The sequence below is a fragment of the Lontra canadensis genome, unplaced genomic scaffold, assembly GCF_010015895.1.
Source record: "Lontra canadensis isolate GAN:19392208 unplaced genomic scaffold, GSC_riverotter_1.0 scaffold30, whole genome shotgun sequence".
Taxonomy (NCBI): domain Eukaryota; kingdom Metazoa; phylum Chordata; class Mammalia; order Carnivora; family Mustelidae; genus Lontra; species Lontra canadensis.
Genome location: NW_022631024.1, coordinates 9,381,004 through 9,403,156, shown reverse-complemented (window position 1 = coordinate 9,403,156; position 22,153 = coordinate 9,381,004). Strand labels below are relative to the sequence as shown.

Below are 22,153 nucleotides of genomic sequence, written 5' to 3'. Positions count from 1 at the left end.
ACTAACTGGGCTTCCTCCTAGAACCTGACTTTCGTCTGATGTCATTCTTTTGTTGATTCCCACTCTCTGGTTTGAATTGGCTTGCACACCTATACCTATTCATTAAGTCACAACCAAAAGGCCTTTACCTTTTCTTCAGGTTGATGAACTTTTTTACAAGCTTCTTCCAACGTTAGGATTTTGACCTCAATTTTCTTAGAATATTTACTTTAGAAAATTTATGATCATAAATTCTTTCTCTGCTCCTTTGAGATGTCAATCTTGTAAAAAGCCTCTTGCTAGTTCATAGGGCAAGGATGTCCCAACTCAATAGATGGGAGCCATGTCTTTGAAATGCAATGAACAAGGAAGGAAGCCCACATCTCCCATTCTTTGTGAGACTGTGGAAATCTCACTCCCGTGGACAGTGCTTGTTTCAAGTTACAAAACTACCTCCTATCATAGAGAGGTGACAAGTTTATTTTACCTTTGTGTAAATACAGTTAGGGAACACGGATGGCCTGTATTTTTTAAAAAACTCACCAATCACCCCAGCACTTAAGAATCCTTTTACCAGGGCCACCTGAGTGAATCAGTTGGGTAAGTGTCTGACTCTTGGTTTCAGCTCAGGTCATGATCTCAGGGTCCTGAGATCCAGCCCCAAGCTTTGGCTCTGTGCTCAGCAGAAGGCCTGCTTCAGATTCTCTCCTTCTGCCCTTCCGTCACTTGTTTGCACATGCTCTCTCTCTACCCCCCTCAATAAACAAACAAATAATAAAAAAGAGTCCTCTTACCATTTACCTCAGCAGACTTTAGCTCAGACTGAGCTCTGTTCACTCTTATTGCAAGAATCTTGAATAAAGCCTTCTCTGCCTGTTTAACTTTGGTGCCATTTTTTATTCGAAATCCCATTGGGATTTTTGTCCACTCCTTCTATCCAGGCTGCAGAGCTGTCCTTGGCTAGATGGTTCTATTCCAGTCCTGCCAGGTCAGGCAGGCTTTATTTCTTAAACCTGCTTGTGCTTCTAAGCATTAATCCTGCTATAACCTTGAGCTTTTCAAAATTGTAATAGAGAATTCCATTGAGGAAAGTATTTTAAAAAGCCTGGTCTACTCTTGTCTCTTTATAAGATGCAACATCTTCTGCAGGCAAGGAGTCTCCACAGAGCCCCCTTCATGTCTCTGTTCCTCAGGCTGTAGATGAACGGGTTTAGCATGGGGGTGACCATTGTGTACACCACAGATGCCATCATTCCAGTGCCTGCTGAGTAGGAGGAAGAGGGCTGGAAATACACAAGAAAGACAGTTCCATAGAAAAGAGTGACTACTGTCAGGTGAGAGCCACAGGTTGAGAAGAGTTTGTGCTTCCCCCCAGCTGAGGAGACCCTGAGGATGGTGTGCATGATGTGGGCATAAGAGACCAGGACACAGGCGAGAGGGACCACACCTGCGAGGGCTGCTTCAGCAAACATCATGACCTGAAAGATCTGGGTGTCCGAGCAGGCAAGTTTGAGGACAGGGAGAAGGTCACAGAAAAAGTGTGGGATGGAATGGGAGGCACAGAAGGAGAGATGAGTCATGAGGAGGGTGAGTGAGAAGGCCAGGAGGTGGGCGCAGAGCCAGGATGCGGCAACCAGCAGCAGGCAGCGTTGGGGACACATGATGGTGGTGTAGTGGAGAGGAAGGCAGATGGCCACGTAGCGGTCATATGCCATCACGGCCAGCAGGAAGTCATCCAGCAGGGCCAATGCCATGAAGAAGTACATCTGTGCAAGGCAGCCAGTGTAAGTGATGGTGTGGTGCTGAGTAAGGGTGTTCACCAGCACCTTGGGGACAATGGTGCAGGAGAGGCAGGTATCAATGAGGGCCAGGTTGGCCAGGAAGAAGTACATGGGGGTGTGGAGGCGCTGGTCAGAAACTATGGCCAAGATGATGAGCAGGTTCCCCAACACGGTGACCAGGTACATGCCCAGGAAGAGCCCGAACAGGAGAGGCTGCTGCTCTGGGTGGTCAGAGAAGCCCAGGAGCAGGAAGTCGGAGATGCTTGTGTGGTTTCTGATTTCCTTAAGTAGAGAAATTGGAAGAGAATTTTGCTTAAATAAGGTAGGCCCTGAATAATACAGACCGCAAGGGCTTTGATCTGATTTTCTATGTTCTTTGAAAAGGTCACTGAGAATCACTAGCAGCTGTAACTCTGGGTTTGTAAACGTTGAGGGTTGTGGACTATGGTAATGAGGCATGAGGATGAGCTGTAGTTTGGGTTCTAGATTCCTGTCATGTAGCAAGTTTTTTGGCATGGATTGTCCGAGTGACATGAACTGGGATTCACCTGAAAGAACTTTGGCAAATTCAGCTCCCTTTCTAAAAGACTTAGAACAAGAAGCTTGGTCTCTTCTCTTTTGGAGCTCATTTTGGGGTCTTGCATCTACTAGGGTTTCATGGGCACTGCAGGGAGCCTGTGTGTACGTGTGTGAGTGTGTGAGTGCATCCTGGGGGAGATGGTGGAGGAGTCGTCTCTCCAGAGAGGAGCCAGTGGAGACCAGGTATCTTTAGGTGTAGTGGGGTGTTCCACTGACCTTTGCCTTAGAGAACCATTCCGCTGAGTCAGCGTGGATGTGAGAACGTTGGAAACTGAGATGTGCTCTCTTATTAATGACATACCAGTTTCGTTGTCCTCATCAACCTCACCACCACCACCTTTCTTTTTATGTTCTGGGCTTTGATGTCCTGGAGACAGGATGGGAAGCTTTTCTCTGCCTCTTATCTCAGTCTGAGCTCGGTCAGTTTCTGAACTCTGAATGTGTGTTTCCTCATTTGGACCATGGGCAGCACCTTCATGGAGTCATTGAGGTGATGACTGAGATAACATGTATGGAGGGAGGGTACTATCGAGGGTGGTGAGGCTCCTTCCATTGTTGGTCACAGTTGCTGACTGTGAAGCAGGGACACATGATGCAGTGGAGAAGCATCAGATGCCCTGTTATAGCTCTGTTTCTTATGTGCGTTTTAAACTCGGGGACAGTTTTTCTCACTTGGAGCCTTACTTTCCTTCTCTGTAAGATATGCATGCTAGCCTTACCTGATAGGCGTGTTGAGGGGACCAAGGGCTGGAATCCGCTGAAGTTTCCTTATCAACCATGATGTGCAGTCAAGATGAGAAATTTCCACCTTCCTGTTTAATGGTGTGGAGAAACATTCAACAAACGTTCAGTGGCGGCATGGCTTCGTGCCATGTTTGTTTAGGGTTGTGATAAAAATGTAATATACCCTTGGGAGGTGGACAGAATTTCCCCACTCTTTACTTTTTTTTTCCCTTTAAGTTTTATTTCTTTAGAGAGAGAGATTGAGAATGAGAGTGAGTGAGTGAGGAGTGAGGGAGAGACAGTGGGAGAGGAAGAGCATCTCTAGCAGACTTCCTGCTGAGGAAGAGCCCATGTAGGGCTTGATCGAGGATCCTGAGATCAGACCCCAGCGAAAATCAAGGGTTGGATGCCCAACAGACTGAGCCACCAAGACGCCCCATTCCCCCTCTTTACTCTTTAAAGATTTTATTTATTTATTTGACAGAGATCATAAGTATGCAGAAAGGCAGGCACGCACACAGAGAGAGAGAGATAGAGAGAGAGGAGGAAGCAGGCTTCCTGCTGAGCAGGGAGCCCGATGTGGGACTCGATCCCAGGACCCTGGGATCAAGACCTGAGCCTAAGGCAGAGGCTTTAACCCACTGAGCCACCCAGGTGCTCCCACTCTTTACTCTTTATATGATTTTGAGAAAGTTGCTAAACTTTTTAAATGGGATAATATCTTTTTTTTTCAATTATTTATTTATTTATATCTTTTAAATGGGATAATATCTGAGTTGAATGAATCCAGTGTTTGTGAAGATTACATTGGGATAAAAAATGATGGTGTAATGTTTAGACCAAGGCTGGCACCTAAGTGCTCAGTAAATAGGGTCTAGTATTGTAATTGCCTTTTTTTTTTTTTTTTAAATAACATGCGGGTGCTTTGAGGTTGTGGTGTTGTGGGCTGTGCATCTAGATTGGGCTTGCCACTTGTGGGGTAAGAACACCAAAAGCCACCTCCACCACTGTGACCATGACACCATCAGCAGCATCAGCAGCACCGGCTCTGAAGAGTTATATCTCTACTCAGACCTGTCAGTGGCAAAGCCATTGACATTTTGGGATCTGAAGCCATGTGTAAACTTGGACAAATCACAGAATCATCAGAGCTCCCCCCTGCCTCAGTGATTAATGGAGGAATGGGAATGAATGAGTCTATCTGGAATAGTTTTGGGTGGCTCGAGTTTTTAGATGAAGAGAGGGTGCGAACAAGTTTGGTAAACTGATTGGATGTAGAGGAGTCAGTTACTAGTACTGACTTGGTGTGGTGGCTGAGAGAGTTTCTGGAACCACACCCACCCAAGTGGACTGAGAGGGAAGTGTGCTTTGTCCAGGACACAGATGGGGCTTGGGGAAGGGTGGTCTGAAGCCTGTTCTCTTCAATGACTTTAGACTAGATCATCAGGGACATGAAGAACCCCCGAGGTAGGTGGCCCTGCTCATGATCCGAAGAGCCAGAAATTGATTGGCAGATGAGAATGTAGGATAGAAAGAGGGAAAGCAGAAGGAGCAGGATTATTGCTCTGTGTGTGTTTGTGTGTGTGTGTGTGTTTGTGTGCCTGTGTGTGTGTGTGTGTGTGTGTGTGCAAGCATGCTAACAGGGGGGCTAAGGTAGATGGCTCTCTTGCCATCCATATGCCTCAGTTCTTACCTGGACATGCTGGCCAGCCTCAGTCTCTGACACTTCCAGGGAGGAGATAGGGTTTGCTAGAGAAGACATGGCTGGAGTGAGTCACAGAGCCCTTCCCTGTCTGTAGGAACAGCACAGACTAAAGACTCTGGTCTTGGTGATATCTCAGGCACAAGCGTTGCTGACTTTTGACAGGCAGTGTCTCCTGGGACCCATTCCCGATCTTCTAGTTAGAGCCCAGATGGGGCAATTGTCCAACCACCAGCTGGCCCGTCTGCATCAGGGCCCCCTGAGTCCTGGTAGCATCAGTGATAATACCATTCAGATGACCAGGGCTGGGATCCCTGGGGGACTCCTGTTTCTTCCCCTGTGTGAGATGCTGCTTGGTTGCATCTTCCTGGCCTGATCCTGAACGGGGCTTATCTGTATCATAGAGTCACCCTTTCTAATTAGAGCCCAGTCCCCATGGATGAGATACAGTCAATCCTAGAAAATAAAAAAAAAAAAATTGAAGATAAAACAGATCAGGAGCAGGGGTACCTGGGTTGCTCAGTTGTTTGGGCATCTGACTCTTGATTTTCACTCAGGTCATGATCTTGCGGCTTGCGATGGCCCTGTGTTGGGGTGTAGGCTTGATGAAGAATTCGCTTGTCCTTTTTCCTCTGCTCCTCCACCATTTCATTGTGCTCTCTCTCTGTATCAAATGAATCAATCGATATATAAATAAAATCTTTAAAAAACTCTAGATTAAGAAAATGATCAATACTTCAACTATCAGGGCGCCTGGGTGGCTCAGTGGGCTGGGTATCTGCCTTCTGCTCGGGTCATGGTCTCAGGTTCCTCAGAGTCCCTGCATTGGGCTCTCTACTCGATGGGGAGCCTGCTCCCCCCTCTCTCTCTGCCTGCCTCTCTGCCTACTTGTGATCTCTCTCTGTCAAATAAATAAATGAAATCTTTAAAAAATACAAAGAAAATCCCAGTTCAAATATATAGTAGAGGGACTATTCCTATTTTCAGTGTCCCCAGAGATCAGAGATATGAATACTATGTAGCCTGTCTATAAAGCTCAGGATGCAATCTCTAAATTCTTTTTTAAAGATTGATTTATTCATTTTTGGAGGGAGAGAGCATGGGTAGGATGAGAGAGGGAGAGGAAGAAAGAATCCCACACCAACTCTGTGCCAAGAGCTGAGCTCCATGCTGGGCTGGATCTCATAACACTGAGATCAGGACCTGAACCCAGATCAAGAGTTGGACCCCGAACTGCAGGTGCCATCCAGGTGTCTCAATCTCTGAATTTTTAAATTAATTTTTTGCTGTAATTGTATCATACTCAAAAAAAGTTTGTAAAACATCTGTGCTGTTGAACGAGTGGTAATATAATGAATGCCCATTCTCCCAGCACTCAGCTTAAATAGTTGAATCCTGCAGATGCCCTGTGTGGACCCATTTTCCATCATATCCTTTCCTTCCCCTTTTGAGGAAATCACTGTTGTGAGCACTGTGCATCATTTCTTGTTGCTCTTTGTAGTTTTGCCACATATGCATCTTTGAGGGAGGTCCTGGAGAAGATGTGACCCCCAGTTGACTCATGAATTAGCCCCAGGGAATGGGAGGTTCCCTATCCCTTCCCCTGACTTCAGAATGTAGCTCTGCCCACTCTTCCCATGATGGGAGACATTTTCAAGCACACAGCCCTGAGTTAGCCATGTGCCTTCGAGACCCTCTGGGAGGGTAAGTGACTGAACTCCTGTGAAGCCTCTCTGTGTATAAACTTTTGTGATTCTGGTGGGCGGGTGTGCCTATCTACTTGTCTTGGGGTGCCCTAGATAAGACATGCCCTGCGTGTAAGTTCCCTTGCTTAGTAACACTGTTGCTACCAATGGGCATGGCCTATCTCTTTCCTTGGTCTCTACCTGCTCTCTTTTCCAGTGTTCAGTTTGATAACCCACATGCAGAGATTGTACACTGTATAGTTAACTCTAAATGTGCCTGTTTTTGTCCTTTATGGGAAAGGAATTACACTTTTTACATTCTTCTGTGAACTGGGCCTGTTGGTTAGCATTCTTCCTTCACACTCAGTCACGTAACTGAAGGGTGTTCATGTTCAGTGGTGTCTCGTACAGATCACAGCACCTCCTTATGCACCCCTGTAGCCTGCCAGAATTCTGATTTCAGATATTTTGAGTTTGGAATTGCTGTGTGTGTATGTTGTCTGTGATTCTCTCACAGGGTCCTGGGGACACAAACATACCATATTTCCACAACAGAAGGAATTTATAGTCACACTGAGTACAACTAGTTCAGGCTATACATACCCTCGTGTAAATTCAGATTATGGTGACCTGCTCAATGAGTTCACTGCAAATGCACAGAAAATCCTTCTCTCATGAGAGATTTTTGGATCACAGAAATGTAGATAGATATTCTGGTGCCCATGTAGTAGTAATCATGGTATGTACTTTAAAAAATTAATCAGTGAAGAGTAAGACATAGAGAAAACTGTGCAAAACACAAACACCCCCTGACCCCCAGGAAATATTAGAAACCAGTCCCCTCTGTGCAACTTCCCAGATTTAGAAGTCAAACGTAGCCAGTACATCTGACACTCGTTTTGTGTGTCCTACTAATAATCATGACTTTTCTTTCATTCTGGATGAAAATAATTCCTGTCCTCTTTGGAACAGTTTCTTTTAGCTTTGTCTGTTTCTGAACTTTAAATAAATGTGCTCATCCATATGTATTCTTTTCTCTGGCTCCTTTTGTTCAATATTTTTACTTATATGAGATTTATCTGGATATGTGTATGTAGTGGCGCTATGTTCATTACCATTGCTGTGAGTTGATCATTCTGGTACCTGAGTCTTGGTGCACACATGCGTTCCTTTCTGTTGTGTACATGTCCAGGAATGGCAAGGCTAGGTTCCAAGATATCCGTATCCTCCAGTTGGGTGCACATTGTGAAACTGACCTCTAGGGAGATTGTCCCACATTGCACTTGGACTAGCAACGTGTGAGAGCGCTCGTTGGACCACATCCTGGCTAAGTCCTGGTGGTTTCAGCCTTTTCCACTGTGGTCATGTTGCTGTGTGTGTGGTTTGGGTCTCATCTCCTGATGGTTTGATTTTATATTTCAGTGGTTAATTATGAGATTGAGTTCCTTATAAATACTCATTAGCATTTTGAAAAAGATTTATTTATCTTAGAGAAAGAGTGAAAGAGCAAGAGAGAAGAGAGCAGGGGGAGGGATGGAGGGAGAGGGACGAGAGAAGCTGACTCAGGGCTTGATCTCACCAGCCAGAGATCATGACCTGATGGGAAATCAAGAGTGAGGCTTAACTGAGTGAGCCATCCAGGTGCCACTCATTAGTATTTTTATTTCCTTATTTTGAAAGTGCTTGTTTCAGTTTTTATTCATTTCTTCCGTTTAGTTATCTGTCATATTCAGATGTATTTATAGAACTATGTAGAACTATTTTATTCTAGATCCTAGTCCTTTGTTGATTTATGTACATGATAAACATTTCCTCTATCTCTGGTTTGTCATTTCACTGTTTATAGTGCTATTTGCTAAATCAGTATTTTTATTTTAACTGATTGAATTCATCAGTATTTTTTTTTTTTTTCCTGAGTGCTTTATTTGTGTCTGGTTGAAGTGGTGCTTTCTTTCATGAGTTCAGGAAGATATTTGCCAGCATTTTCTTTTAAAAACTTTTTAATTTTGCTTTCCCCAATCAGTTCTTTAGTGCATCTGGAACTGATTTTTGTGTATGTAGTGAAGTGTGTGTCTGAGTGTGGGGGGTTGTGTGTGTCTGTGTTTTATTTGTTTTTGCATGATGGTAACTAATTATTAATTACAGTGGTTCCTCCATAGACTCTTTTGAATTGCAAATGTTATCTGTAAACAAAATGCTCCCGTGTTTCTTCCTGTAGAGAATTTACATCCTCTCTGTCTTTTCTCTCTGACTGCCCTGGATGAGACCCCAGGTCTAGTGTTGGAGTGCTGTGGTGACAGCTGGTGTTCTCATTCCGTTTAGACAACAGATTTAAATGTGTGGTAACCCTTATGTATTATATATGCCATATGTTTAAAACAAGGCAACCTTTTTCAGGTTAAGAAAGTTTTCTTTCATCCCCATTTTGCCAAGAGGACCTTTCAGTGAGTGGATGTTGGAGTTAATGACATGTTTTTTTCTTCCATCTTTTGAGATGTTCTTGCATCAGATCATTTTTGGCCTTTGCTGTATAAATATGGTGACTTACTTTGGCTGAGTTTTGAATGTAAAATCCACCTTTCCTTCCTGGGAAAACTCAGCTTGGCAATGATACATTTTATTTTCTTCTGAATTGTTGTGATTGTATTGCTAATATTTTACTTTGGGTGGTGCATTTATTTTATAAATTTCTTTGATGCATTTATCTTCATGGAGATCAACTTGTTATGGTAATTGTTTGCAATGTTATTGTCAGCTTTTGGTATGAAGTTTGTGTTAATCTCATAAAGGGAATTGGATGAGTGTTCCTGCATTTTCTATTGTTTGGAAAGGATTTATGTTTTCCTTCTTGAATTGTGTGTAGAAAATCACTCTTGCAGCCATTTGGGCCTGAATTTTTCTTCAAGGAAGGGCTACTAATGAAACTTTCTCAACGGTTATAGGTTTATTTAGGTTTTGTTTGTTTTACTATATTAGTTTTGATGTGATATGTTTTTCTAGAAATCTATTTAAATTTTGAAGTTTATATAACATTGTTTGTAATATCTTCTTTATTTTAATATCAGAGGTAATGTCACTCTTTTCTTCTTATTGATAATTAGTATTTTACCCTATAACCATTTTCATCAGAGGAGTATAAATTATCTTTTCAGAAAATCTTTTAGCTTTGTAGATTTATTCTATTTTATCGTATTTTGCTCTCAGCTGTTTTCTTGCTTGGATTGATATTTGTTGTTCTTTTTCAGATGGATTCTAGACTTAGTGTTTCGTAACCTTTTCTTTGTTTTTCTCACATTTGCATATAACTAATTTTCTTGTGAAAAATTTCATGTAAATAATGTTTTATAATTGGTTTTCATTCAGATAACAATATTTTCTGAAAGCCATTTTGATTTCTTTTACTCCTAAGATTATTTCTAGCTGAATTTCCCAACTCCCAAATATAAATTTATTGTGGCGAACATTTTGTAATGTATATGGTTGTCAAATTACTATGTCATACATCTGAAGTTGATATTATTATGTTGCAGACTATTTGTCAACTACACTTCAATTTAAAAAATGATAGAACACTGTAGGTTAATTACACTGGAATTATAATAATAAAAAAAGGAAAAATATTAAAAAAGAATGAAATGGGAAAAAAATGGTTAGCGGACTCAGGAAAACAGTTCCTTCACCAAAAATCAAAGAAGTTTGTGTAAAACACCTTGCTCCCTGCAATACATGCCCTCCTTAATACTCATGACCAGGCTAACAATGAATCATGGAACACTACATCAAAAACTAATGAAGGAATAACACAGAGGACATTGGGAGGTGGAGAGGAGAAGTGAATTGGGGGAATTTGGAGGGGTAGACAAACCATGAGAGACTGTGGACTCTGAGAAACAAACTGAGGGTTTTGGAGGGGAGGGGGGGTGGGGGGTTGGGTCAGCCTGGTGATGGGTATTAAAAAGGGCATGTATTGCATGGAGCACTGGTGTGGTGCATTAAAAATGAATCTTGGAACACTGAAAAAAAATAAATTAAAAGGCAACAACAACAACAATAACAACAACAACAACAAAAACTAATGATGAACTATATGGTGACTAATGTAACATAAAGAAAAATTAAAAAAAAATCAAAGAAGTTACAACTAAGTCAAAGAGGTACCATTTTGTCTATCATATCAGTTTTAATTAAGGGGAAAATGTGAACATCAAAATATGGAGAAGATGGAGACAATTGGGCACTCTCATTTGGGCATCTTGACAGAATGGATAAAGGGCCCTAAAAAGGTACTACTTAGTATTCTAGTTTTGAAAATATTAAATGTAATGGACTATGAATATATGAAAATAATTTCTTTTCAGAGACTTTTTGCATCATTGTTTATAATAGTGAAAGCTTAGAAACCCCCTAATCATCCAACCATAGTGAAAAAGCAAATATATCATGGATGTTTTTGTGATGTAACCTCAGAGAGCCAAACGTTCAGGAAGAGATAATCACAGGGAGACAACTCAAGTTTTAAGATGAACCAAGAAAGTACATATAATTGTACCAGCAATATTTTCTCAACATAGTAAAGACAAAAAGTCATTAGAAAAAGATAGGTGGGAAATACTGTAAAATATTATCAATGTTTTTCTTTACAAGGAGGGGTTGTGAGTGTTTCCTTTTTTCCTATTTGTTTGTGTTTTACAAATTAACTCTAATGAGCATGTATTATTCTGCAGTTGAGACACATGAAATAACCCAGAGTTTAAAAACCAAAAAATCAAGGACTTGTCCGTAACTAGTAATCTCTGTCACAATCTTTGATCTGATCCCTGGGGTGTGTGTTGGGGCCAGTCCTCTGATCTCTCTGTGTCTCATTTTCCCCCTAGAATTATTCTTGTTTTCTCAGTCCCAGCAAATTGTGTGTCTTCTCAGTTCAGCCTTCTGTGTGTGTAGGTTAGCCCCTCTCAGTGAGTTGCTTCAAAAGCTGGGCTTGGAAATGGTCCCTGAAACTGAGAGCACTTGACCCTTCCAGCTCTTGTGAGCATTGCTTGTCAGTGAGTGGGACCTGTTAGTCAAAGACTGGGCTGGTACCTGGCTTCATCCCAGAACCCCAGTTCTGTCTGATGTTTTTCTTTTGGCGATTCCCACTGTGAGGTTTGAATCTTCTTGGACATCTGTATACCCACTAATCAAGTCACCTTATAGGAATGGCTGGCCACTCCTTCTTCCAGGTTGTAGCTGTGTCCTTCGCAAGTTGATCATATTCTCCTTCTGTCCAGTTAGGCATTCTCTGTTTGATGAACCTGCTCATGATGGCGAGCATCCATCTTGCCTTGAACTTGATTTTTCAAAATTGCTGTGGAGAAGTGCAGGGAGAAGGCATTTCAGAGAGCGTGATCTTCCAGTCTGGGGCAGGACCCGTTACGGAGTAGAGTATCTTCTCCAGCCTGAGAGCCTCCACAGAGCCCCCTTCATGTCTCTGTTCCTCAGGCTGTAGATGAACGGGTTCAGCATGGGGGTGACCATTGTATATATCACAGATACAACCATTCCAGTGTCTGCTGAGTAGGAGGATGAGGGCCGGAAATACACCAGAAAAAGTGTCCCATAGTAGAGAGTGACGACTGACAGGTGAGAGCCACAGGTTGAGAAGGCTTTGTGCTTCCTTCCAGATGAGGGGATCCTGAGGATGGTGTGCATGATGTGGGCATAAGAGACCAGGACACAGGTGAGAGGAATCATGCCTGTGAAAACTGCTTCAGTTAACATTGTGTCCTGATAGATCTGAGTGTCTGAGCAGGCAAGTTTGAGGAGTGGTGGTACATCACAGAAAAAGTGTGGGATGGAATGGGAGGCACAGAAGGAGAACTGAGCCATGAGGAGGGTGAGTGAGAAGGCCAGGAGGTGGGCGCAGAGCCAGGATGCGGCAACCAGCAGCAGGCAGCGTTGGGGACAAATGATGGCGGTGTAGTGGAGAGGAAGGCAGATGGCCACATAGCGATCATATGCCATCACAGCCAGCAGGAAGTCATCCAGCAGGGTCAATGCCATGAAGAAGTACATCTGCATGAGACACCCAGTATGGGAGATGGCATGGTGTTGTGTCTTAATGCTCACCAACACCTTGGGGACAATGGTGCAGGAAAAGCAGGTCTCAACAAAGGAAAGATTAGCCAGGAAGAAGTACATGGGGGTGTGAAGGTGCTGGTCAGAAACTATGGCCAGGATGATGAGTAGGTTCCCCAACATGGTGACCAGGTACATGGCCAGGAAAAGCCCGAAGAGGAGAGGCTGCTGCTCTGGGTGGTCAGAGAAGCCCAGGAGCAGGAAGTCGGAGATGGTAGTTTGATTTCTAATTGCCATTTATAGTGGCAGAATTGCAGGGAATTCTTGCTTAAATGTACACAGACTCCAACAATTTATATCATTCAAAGCCTTTCATTGGTTTTCTCTGTTCTTTTCAGATGCCACTAAAATGCACTCCTGTCTCTCACTGGTGGGCATGTAAGCATGTACAGATCTGAGAACTATGGATAGTAGCAACAGGAGATCTTTTGGGGGGTCAACTTCATATTATAGGTGTCTCGTAAATTGTCCTGTAGACCTCCTGGATGAGGCTGAACTGGAGCTTAGCTAGAAAGAATCTTCCCAGGTCTTAGTCTACTCTCCACTTTATTAAAAACTAAAAATTAAGCTCATAGCTTAGAGGTCTGAAAAAAGATATCTTGGGGATGGGAATTTGCTGGACAATTACTAAGGAGCATCCTCTCTGTCTAAATCCTCATTACTTTTTATATTTTAGGTAAATTACTTACATCCTTTGAACCTCATTTTCTTTACCTGTAAGATACAGAGACATAAACCTACCATATAGGACTGTTGAATGCATCAAAATACCAGAATCAGTTAAACGTTTTTTCAGGACCTGCGTTGTAAAATCCAAATTGAGAGATTTTATCTCATATATTTGGATGGTATAGAAGGATGAACCCACAAACAGGCAATATCAGCCTGTGCTCATGTCATGAGCATGCTTTTTGAAGTGGCAATAAGATATATTCCCTTTGGGTCTGATGAGCCTTCATTGGGCCCCAGCCTCCTGTGATGTTGAACAAGTCTGCTCAGTGTTTCTGGCTTCAGTTTCTACATCTGCTTAAAGAAGATAATGATGCCAAAATCAGAAGGTTGTTGAGGATTAAATTATATAAGGATTGTACAGAACTAGAAGAGTGACTGTCTTATATCAAATGCTCATCAAATAGTAGCTTTCCCTGATATTACTGTTTTCTTTTGACAGAGGTAACAAAAGGAGGGTGCCTTCTGGAGTGACCAACTAGTCCTCCATGTTTGCCCTGGACTTTTCTACCCCCTTTCAAAACTGAACATTTCACTTCCAGGAAACACCCTCAGTCCTGAGAAAATTGGACTTTTTCTTGGTCCTGGTCTGTGGGAAGCTGAGTTTTCAAAACTTTAAGTTTTATATATAGAGTTTTAAGTGCCGTTGTCACCAATTTCGTCATCATGCCCTTGGGTGGCAATAGCTCTGACCTAGTAGTACCATGACAAAGCTTCCACTCAGACATGTGACATGTGCAGGTCCAAGTTTGAGTCCCATGTCTACCATCTTGGCCAAATCATTTACCTTCTCAGAACCTCAGTTGGAAAATGAGCCTAAATAAATCTATTGCAAATACTTCTGATACTTAAAATTAGCTAGGGTGTGCTGGCCTATTAATTATTGTGGAGATTGTTTCATTTGGTGGTGGTATAGACTGATTGTGGAAGCCACTCATAATCCCGTGGGCTGAGAGGGACTTTCATAATCCATGAAAGTCAAGGGGTCCTGAGCACTATTATTGCACAGATACAGTGTCTTGGCCACTGCCAGGGGCTTGGGGACCCCTGATCTGCACTGACTTCAGGCTGGACTATCAGGGAATTCATGGATATCAAGTAGAGGCTCTCCTTGTGTGGTTAAGCAAGCCTGGCTTGCTTGTATTTGACTGAGAGCAAGGAAGAGACAGGAAAGGAGGAAGGAATAGGGGAGGAGGGGGAGGAGGAAGTGTGTGTGTGTTTGTCTGTGACCAGTACCTCCTATCTCCACCCCCTCAAGTCTTACCTGGAAATTCTGACCATCCTCAGGTTTTGTGTCCATCACTAGGTGTTGGGTCTGTCTTGCCTATTTGGTTTGCTTCCCCTTCTTTTCCTCAAGAGGACTTGCTATGCGGCACCTGGGTAATGCAGTTGGTTAAGTATCTGACTCTTGATTTCAGCTCAGGTTGGGATCTCAGGATCATGGGATTGAGCCCCATGTTGGGCTCTGTGCTCGAGGTGGAGTCTCTCACTCTCTCTCCCTCTGCCCCCACCAACCTCTAAAACACATAGACAAATCTTTAAAAAAAAAACCAAGAGGACTTGCTACAACCTCAGTATTCTTCCTCCTCTGTAACAGCAGCATGGACTAAAGAGTTGGGACCTAAGCAACCCGTCGTCAGGAACAGGAGCCAGGGAGAGCTGTGGGCTTTTCATGTGTAATATCTCCTGGGACCTAATCCCCAATCTCCTAGTTAGAGACAAGATGGGGCAAATGTCCAACCTCCCAGCTGGCCCTTCTGGGCCCTGGACTTGTGAGTCCCAGCAGTGTCAGGAGCACCTTTGTCTCAGAGTGACCACATCTGTCTGTGACTCCTGAGAATCCCGCACCTGCTACACTTGCCCTGGGCACAGGCAGGGGAGAGCTCTATCTCCTCCTTCCCCAACCTGCCATGGAGTTTACACACTCTAATCAGATTCCAATCCTCTTAAAGAAAACCTGTACTTTCTCAGAAAATCATAATAATAAATGAATTGGACAGGTTTGGGGTAGGATGCGCTACACAATCATTGTCTTCAAATTCCTACTGTTCTGTACATAGAAAGAGTGAACAGACTTGTTCCCTATAACTCCAGAGGTGAGAGAGATGGATCATCTATAAATATCTGCTGAAATAGTAGAGGCTTCTGCATGCAAGGTTACTTTAAATTTCTTAAATTGTGAAATACATCATATATAAAACACAGCATGCAAAACACGTAAGACCATTTTCTTACAGTTTTACCAGCTATGTGTATATGTGTGAATCATGTATTGTTTTTATTTGCCTATTTTTGTCTTTTACATGAACGGAACATTTACCTTCTTTTACTCAGTTTTATGTGTTTTTTTTTTTTAAGATTTTACTTATTTATTTGAGAAAGAGAGAGAGAGTGAGAGAGAGCATAAGAGGGGAGAAGGTCAGAGGGAGAAGCAGACTCCCCGCAGAGCCAGGAGCCCGATGCAGGACTCTATCCTGGGACTCCGGGACCACGACCTGAGCCAAAGACAGTTGCCCAACCAACTGAGCCACCCAGGCACCCGTCAATTTTATGTTTTTTTTTTTAATTGTTTTCTATGTTCAAATAATCTTCAACAAAGCAGGAAAGAATATCCAGTGGAAAAAAGAGAGTATCTTCAGCAAATGGTGTTGGGAAAACTGGACAGCCACGTGCAGAAGAATGAAACTGGACCCTTACACCATACACACAAATAAACTCAAAATGGATGAAAATCCTAAATTTGAGACAGGAATCCATCAAAATCCTAGAGGAAAACATAGACAGCAACCTCTTTGAGCTCAGCCACAACAACTTATTTGCCAGACACATCTCCAAAGGCAAGGGAAACAAAAGCCAAAATGAACTGTTGGAACTTCATCAAGATAAAAATCTTTTGCACAGCAAAGGAAACAGGTATGGAATGGGAGAAGATATTTGCAAATGTCTTTTTTTTTTAGGTTTTCAAACAGCTTTATTGAGATATAATTTACACACCATAAAATTCACCTATATTAAGATTACGCTTCAAGATTTTTTAGTAACTTTACAAAGTATGTAACTTCCACCAAAATCTATTTTTTTAATTTTTTATTTTTTCAGTGTAACAGTATTCATTATTTTTGCACCACACCCAGTGCTCCATGCAATCTGTGCCCTCTTCAATACCCACCACCTGGATCCCCCAACCTCCCACCCCTGCCCCTTCAAAACCCTCAGATTGTTTTTCAGAGTCCATAGTCTCTCATGGTTCACCTCCCCTTCCAATTTCCCTCAACTCCCTTCTCCTCTCCATCTCCCCTTGTCCTCCATGCTATTTGTTATGCTCCACAAATAAGTGAAACCGTATGATAATTGACTCTCTCTGCTTGACTTATTTCACTCAGCATAATCTCTTCCAGTCCCGTCCATGTTGCTACAAAAGTTGGGTATTCATCCTTTCTGATGGAGGCATAATACTCCATAGTGTATATAGACCACATCTTCCTTATCCATTTGTCCGTTGAAGGGCATCTTGGTTCTTTCCACAGTTTGGCGACTGTGGCCATTGCTGCTATAAACATTGGGGTACAGATGGCCCTTCTTTTCACTACATCTGTATCTTTGGGGTAAATACCCAGTAGTGCAATGGCAGGGTCATAGGGAAGCTCTATTTTTAATTTCTTGAGGAATCTCCACGGTGTTCTCCAAAGTGGCTGCACCAACTTGCATTCCCAACCAACGGTGTAAGAGGGTTCCCCTTTCTCCACATCCCCTCCAACACATGTTGTTTCCTGTCTTGCTAATTTTGGCCATTCTAACTGGTGTGAGGTGGTATCTCAATGTAGTTTTAATTTGAATCTCCCTGATGGCTAGTGATAATGAACATTTTTTCATCTGTCTGATAGCCATTTGTATGTCTTCATTGGAGAAGTCTGTTCATATCTTCTGCTCATTTTTTGATATGATTGTCTGTTTTGTGTGTGTTGAGTTTCAGGAGTTCTTTATAGATCTTTATAGATAGATATCTATAGATATCTATAGATATATCTATAAATATAGATATAGATCTTTATAGATCTTTATAGATATCAACCGTTTGTCTGTACTGTCCTTTGCAAATAACTTCTCCCATTCCGTGGGTGGCCTCTTTGTTTTGTTGACTGTTTCCTTTGCTGTGCAGAAGCTTTTGATCTTGATGAAGTCCCAAAAGTTCATCTTAGTTTTTGTTTCCTTTGCCTTTGGAGACATATCTTGAAAGAAGTTGCTGTGGCTGATATTGAAGAGGTTACTGCCTATGTTCTCCTCTAGGATTCTGATGGATTCCTGTCTCAGGTTGTGATCTTTTATCCATTTTGAGTTTATCTTTGTCTTATCAGTAAAGAGCTATTATCTAAAATCTATAAAGAACTTATCAACTCAACACCCAAAAAAACAACAAAAAATCCAGTCAAGAAGTGGAGAGAAGACATGAACAGACATTTCTCCAAAGAAGACATACAAATGGCCAACAGACACATGAAAAAAGGCTCAAAAGCACTTGGCATTAGGGATCTACAAAACCATGGGGTGTTATATGCAACTAATGAATTGTTGAACACTATAACTGAAACTAATGAGGTACTGTGTATCAGCTAATCGAATTTAAATGAAGAAAAAAAAAAGATACCATAAAAAGAACCACAGTGAGATACCATGTCACACCAGTCAGAATGGCTAAAATTAACAACTCAGGAAACAACAGATGTTGGCAAGGATGCAGAGAAAGGGGAACCCTCTTACACTCCTGGTGGGAATACAAACTGGTGCAGTCACTCTGGAAAATGGTATGGAGGTTCCTCAAAAAGTTAAAAATAGAACTACCCATGTCCCAGCAATTGCACTACTAGGTATTTATCCAAAGGATACAAACAGTGATTCATAGCAGCAATGTTCACAATAGCCAAACTGTGGAAAGAGCCAAGATGTCCATCAGCTGATGAATGGGTAAAGAAGAGGTGGTATATATACACAACGGAAGATTACTCAGCCATCAAAAAGGATGGATTCTTGCCATTTGTAATGGTGTGGATGGAGTAGAGGGTATTATATGCTAAGTGAAATAAGTCAGTCAAGGAAAGACAAATATCAGATGATTTCACTTATGTGGAATTTAAGAAACAAAACAGATGAGTGTAGGGGAAGGGAAGAAAAACAAAATAAGATGACATCAGAGAGGGAGACAAACCATAAGACTCAACTCTTGGAAACAAACAGAAGGTTGCTGGAGGGGAGGTGGCTGGGAATATGGGGTCACTGGGTGATGGGCATGAAGGAGGGCACTCGATGTAGTGAGCACTGGGTGTCATACACAACTCATGAATCACTAAATTCTACCTCTGAAACTAGTAATACACCATGTGTAAATTAAGTTGAATTTAAATTAAAAGTTAAATAATTATTTACATGTAGTTTACACATAATGTTACATTAGTTTCGTGTACAACAGTGATTCAACTGCTCTTTATGTCATGATGGGCTCATCACCAGTGCAGCTACTGTCAGCATACAACACTATTACAATACCACTGACTACATTCCCTATGCTGTGCCTTCTATTCCTGTGGATTTTTCATTTCATAACTGGAAACCTGTACCTCCCACTCCCCTTCACCCATTTTGCCTGCTCCCTGCCTCCCTTGCCTCTGGCAACCATCAGTTTGTTCTGTATTTATAGTCTGATTCTGCTTTTTGTTTGTTTATTCATTTGTTTTGTGTTTTAGATTCCACATGTAAGTGAAATCATACGGTATTTGTCTTTTTCTGTCTGGCTTATTTCACTTAGTGTATACCCTGTGGGTCCATCCATGTTCAATTTTATGTTTTTGACATTCATTCATATCGATACTTGTAGCTACAGGTTATTCTTTTTCACTGATGCATAAGAAAGGGTCACACTGTCCTACCTAATATCTTTAGGGCTCTTCATTTTGGAATTCAGAACCTTTCTCATTTTAGATATATAAGATTGTACATATTTATGATGATTTGATATGCATATACTTTGTATAATGATGACCCCAATAAACATATCCATCACCTCACAGAATTACCATTTTTGTTTTGTGGTGAGAATGCTCAGGATTATTTACTCTCCAGCAAATTGCAAGTATGTAATACAGTATTGTTAATCATCATCACCATGCTGTATACTAGATCCCAGAATTTACTCATTTTATAGCTGAGAGCTTGTACTCTTTGAAGGTCCACTTAATCATCCACCATACCTTTTCTTTTCCTCTCCAGGAAGGTGGCTACATTTTCCCCCTCCCTCTTTTATATCCAATTCTCTTAGTTCCTCCTGGATAAAGTTACATTTTTCTCCCAACTTTTCCTCACTTGACTCCTATACACCCCACAGCTTTAGATTATATTTCAGGAGTTGGAAGTGCCAAATAGCATTCCTCATGAAGATTCTCTTTGATAGTGAAATTCTGGGCTGAAGGGAGGAGGGATGGAGAAAGGAGGCTGGGGGGACATTTTGTTATTGTGGATATTGGGGAGGCCTTTTCTGTACCCACTGGAATTCTTAAGAAAGTTGACAACATAGTGGTAAGGACCTAAAGACAGAATCATTTATAGTGAAACAGTTGGAAACACTGAAATAATTTCAGGAGACACTTAGACTGAACTCACTTTGAGGATGTGTGATAATTTCCACCTTATTACAAATCTTCAGATGTTATCTGGGAAGGGTCCATGGACACACTTTCATCAAGTTTTGATATAGTGTCTGAAATTTATCTGAGGCTTGCTATATGCAAGACACTGTCTCAGAGACTTAAAACAGAAATAATATATATTTTAGGACACTTATTACATCATTTAATTCCCACAGCAGTCTACTTTTCATATGAAAACTGAGGTACAGAGGGGTTAATGTACTTGCCCAAGATCATGGGGTTGGTAATGGTAGATTTGGGCTTCTAGGCCAAGTAGTATAATCTCAGAACTAGGGAGCAGAAGCTCGGAGGGGTTAGGTAAATGATTCAAAGTGACTAAACTTAGAATTTTTCCTTTGACACCCACAACCATGTAGTGAGATTATTTATTGAATCCATTATGTAGATGAGGAAAATGAGAGTTCAGGGCATTTCATGGCTTGATTATGGTCACACAATTTGTGAGATAAAGCTGCAACTTAAGTTTTCACTCTGAATCTTGGGAGCTTATTACTATGCCGGTGAAGCTGCCTCCTCTGACAACTATGTGAACAGCTTTGGAGAGGTTATGAGCTGTTCTAAAGGTAATAGGAAAATCCATTAGCCAGACCCAAGGAGTTTGTGCATGAGATGAATAACTCTTATGATGACAATATTGACTTATTGAGGCTTCATATGAGATTAAAAAAAACATCACAACAGAAGTTTTCCCAGCTTTTCTTCAGGATACTTTTTTACACAACACTGGTTATGTCTGTGACTCATATGAGCCAGAGACTACAAAAGAAAAAAAAAAAGGAAACTGTGTGTCTGATACAGTAAGACATCAATATCTGTGTCTCATTTTATTTATTTTTACCAAAAGGTATAATAACCTTCTATTGCAGTTGTCTCATTTCCACTTATTGGACTGTGGCTAATTTTGACACAGAGCTATGGTTGATATATCTTTGCAATATTTTCATAATTCAACGCAGTTCTTGGCACACAACAGGTGTTTCATGGGTTCTTGTTGAATGACTGAATGGGTTTTGCTATTCTGCCCTTCTGATCAGCTTTTTCAAGGCCTGCTTCATGTCCTTGTTCCTAAGACTATAGATAAAAGGGTTCAGCATGGGAGTAACTACTGTATAGATGACCGTGACCACACGGTCCTTTGTCACTGAGTAGGTGGATGAGGGGCGAATATACACAAATATTATGGTTCCATAGAATAGTGCCACAACAGTGAGGTGGGATCCACAGGTGGAGAAGACCTTGTACTTGCCTCCCCCAGAAGGGACCCTCAGAACGGCACGGGTGATGAAAACATAAGAGACAATGATCAAGATGAAGGGACTCATGATCACAAAGGAGCCCTCTGTGAAGGCCAGAAGCTCATTGACCGAGGTGTCAGAGCAGGAGAGCGTCAGCAGTGGCTGGACGTCACAGAAGAAGTGGTGGATGACGTTGGGCCCACAGAAGGAGAGGCGGGCCATGAGAATCGTGTGAGTGAGTGAGTGGAGGTGGGACAGCACCCAGGATGACATCACCAGCAGAAGACAACGCTGGGGGCTCATGGTTGTAGTGTAATGCAGCGGGTGACAGATGGCAGTATAGCGGTCAAGAGCCATGGCAGCCAGGAGGAAGCTGTCAGTGATCCCAAAGGCCACAAAGAAATACATCTGTGTGAGGCACTGGGCAAAGGGGACCTTCTTGTTCTTGCTCAGCATACTTGCCAGCATCCTTGGCACAATGACACTTGTAAAACAGATGTCCACCAGGGAGAGGTTGGAAAGGAAGAAGTACATGGGGGTATGGAGGCGGGCATCCCCCCGGATGGCTGCAATGATGACTGAGTTGCCAGCCACGTTGAGCAGATACATGGTGAGGAAGCTGGCAAAGAGCCACCCCTGCTCTTTGGGGTCACTGGTCAGTCCCAGGAGGAAGAATTCAGTCATATGGCTCTGGTTTCCCCTCAGCATTGCTTTCCTGTAAGTAAAAAATATGGAGGAATGTTTGGTGTATGTCCTGGCTTGGGGTCTTCAGTCTGGTAGAGGAGATATAACTTGTTCCAACTTGTGCCCTGAAGAAAGGGAGTTCTTATAGCCCACCATGTATTTTATGATATGACTTCACAGAATTGGTGTTGGCTACCTTGATTTCAATTCCAACTTTGCATCTGACTAATTTTGTGGACTTGAA

The 22,153-nt window shown here is 42.1% G+C and overlaps 3 protein-coding genes across 3 annotated transcripts; all 3 read right to left on the bottom strand.

The window, feature by feature from the left end:
* Positions 1-1,103: 1,103 nt before the first annotated feature.
* LOC116872839 (olfactory receptor 1361-like) lies at positions 1,104-3,118 on the bottom strand. The gene is made up of 2 exons (XM_032866359.1): positions 3,059-3,118; positions 1,104-2,042 (listed from the first exon to the last, which is right to left on the bottom strand). The coding sequence occupies exons 1-2, from the start codon at positions 3,116-3,118 to the stop codon at positions 1,104-1,106; spliced, it is 999 nt and encodes a 332-aa protein (XP_032722250.1).
* Positions 3,119-11,858: 8,740 nt separating this feature from the next.
* On the bottom strand, positions 11,859-12,800 carry LOC116872838 (olfactory receptor 1G1-like). The gene has a single exon (XM_032866358.1). The coding sequence runs from the start codon at positions 12,798-12,800 to the stop codon at positions 11,859-11,861; it is 942 nt and encodes a 313-aa protein (XP_032722249.1).
* An 8,203-nt stretch (positions 12,801-21,003) lies between these two features.
* LOC116872850 (olfactory receptor 1L6-like) lies at positions 21,004-21,933 on the bottom strand. Its single transcript, XM_032866371.1, has one exon. The coding sequence runs from the start codon at positions 21,931-21,933 to the stop codon at positions 21,004-21,006; it is 930 nt and encodes a 309-aa protein (XP_032722262.1).
* Between the last annotated feature and the right edge of the window lie 220 nt (positions 21,934-22,153).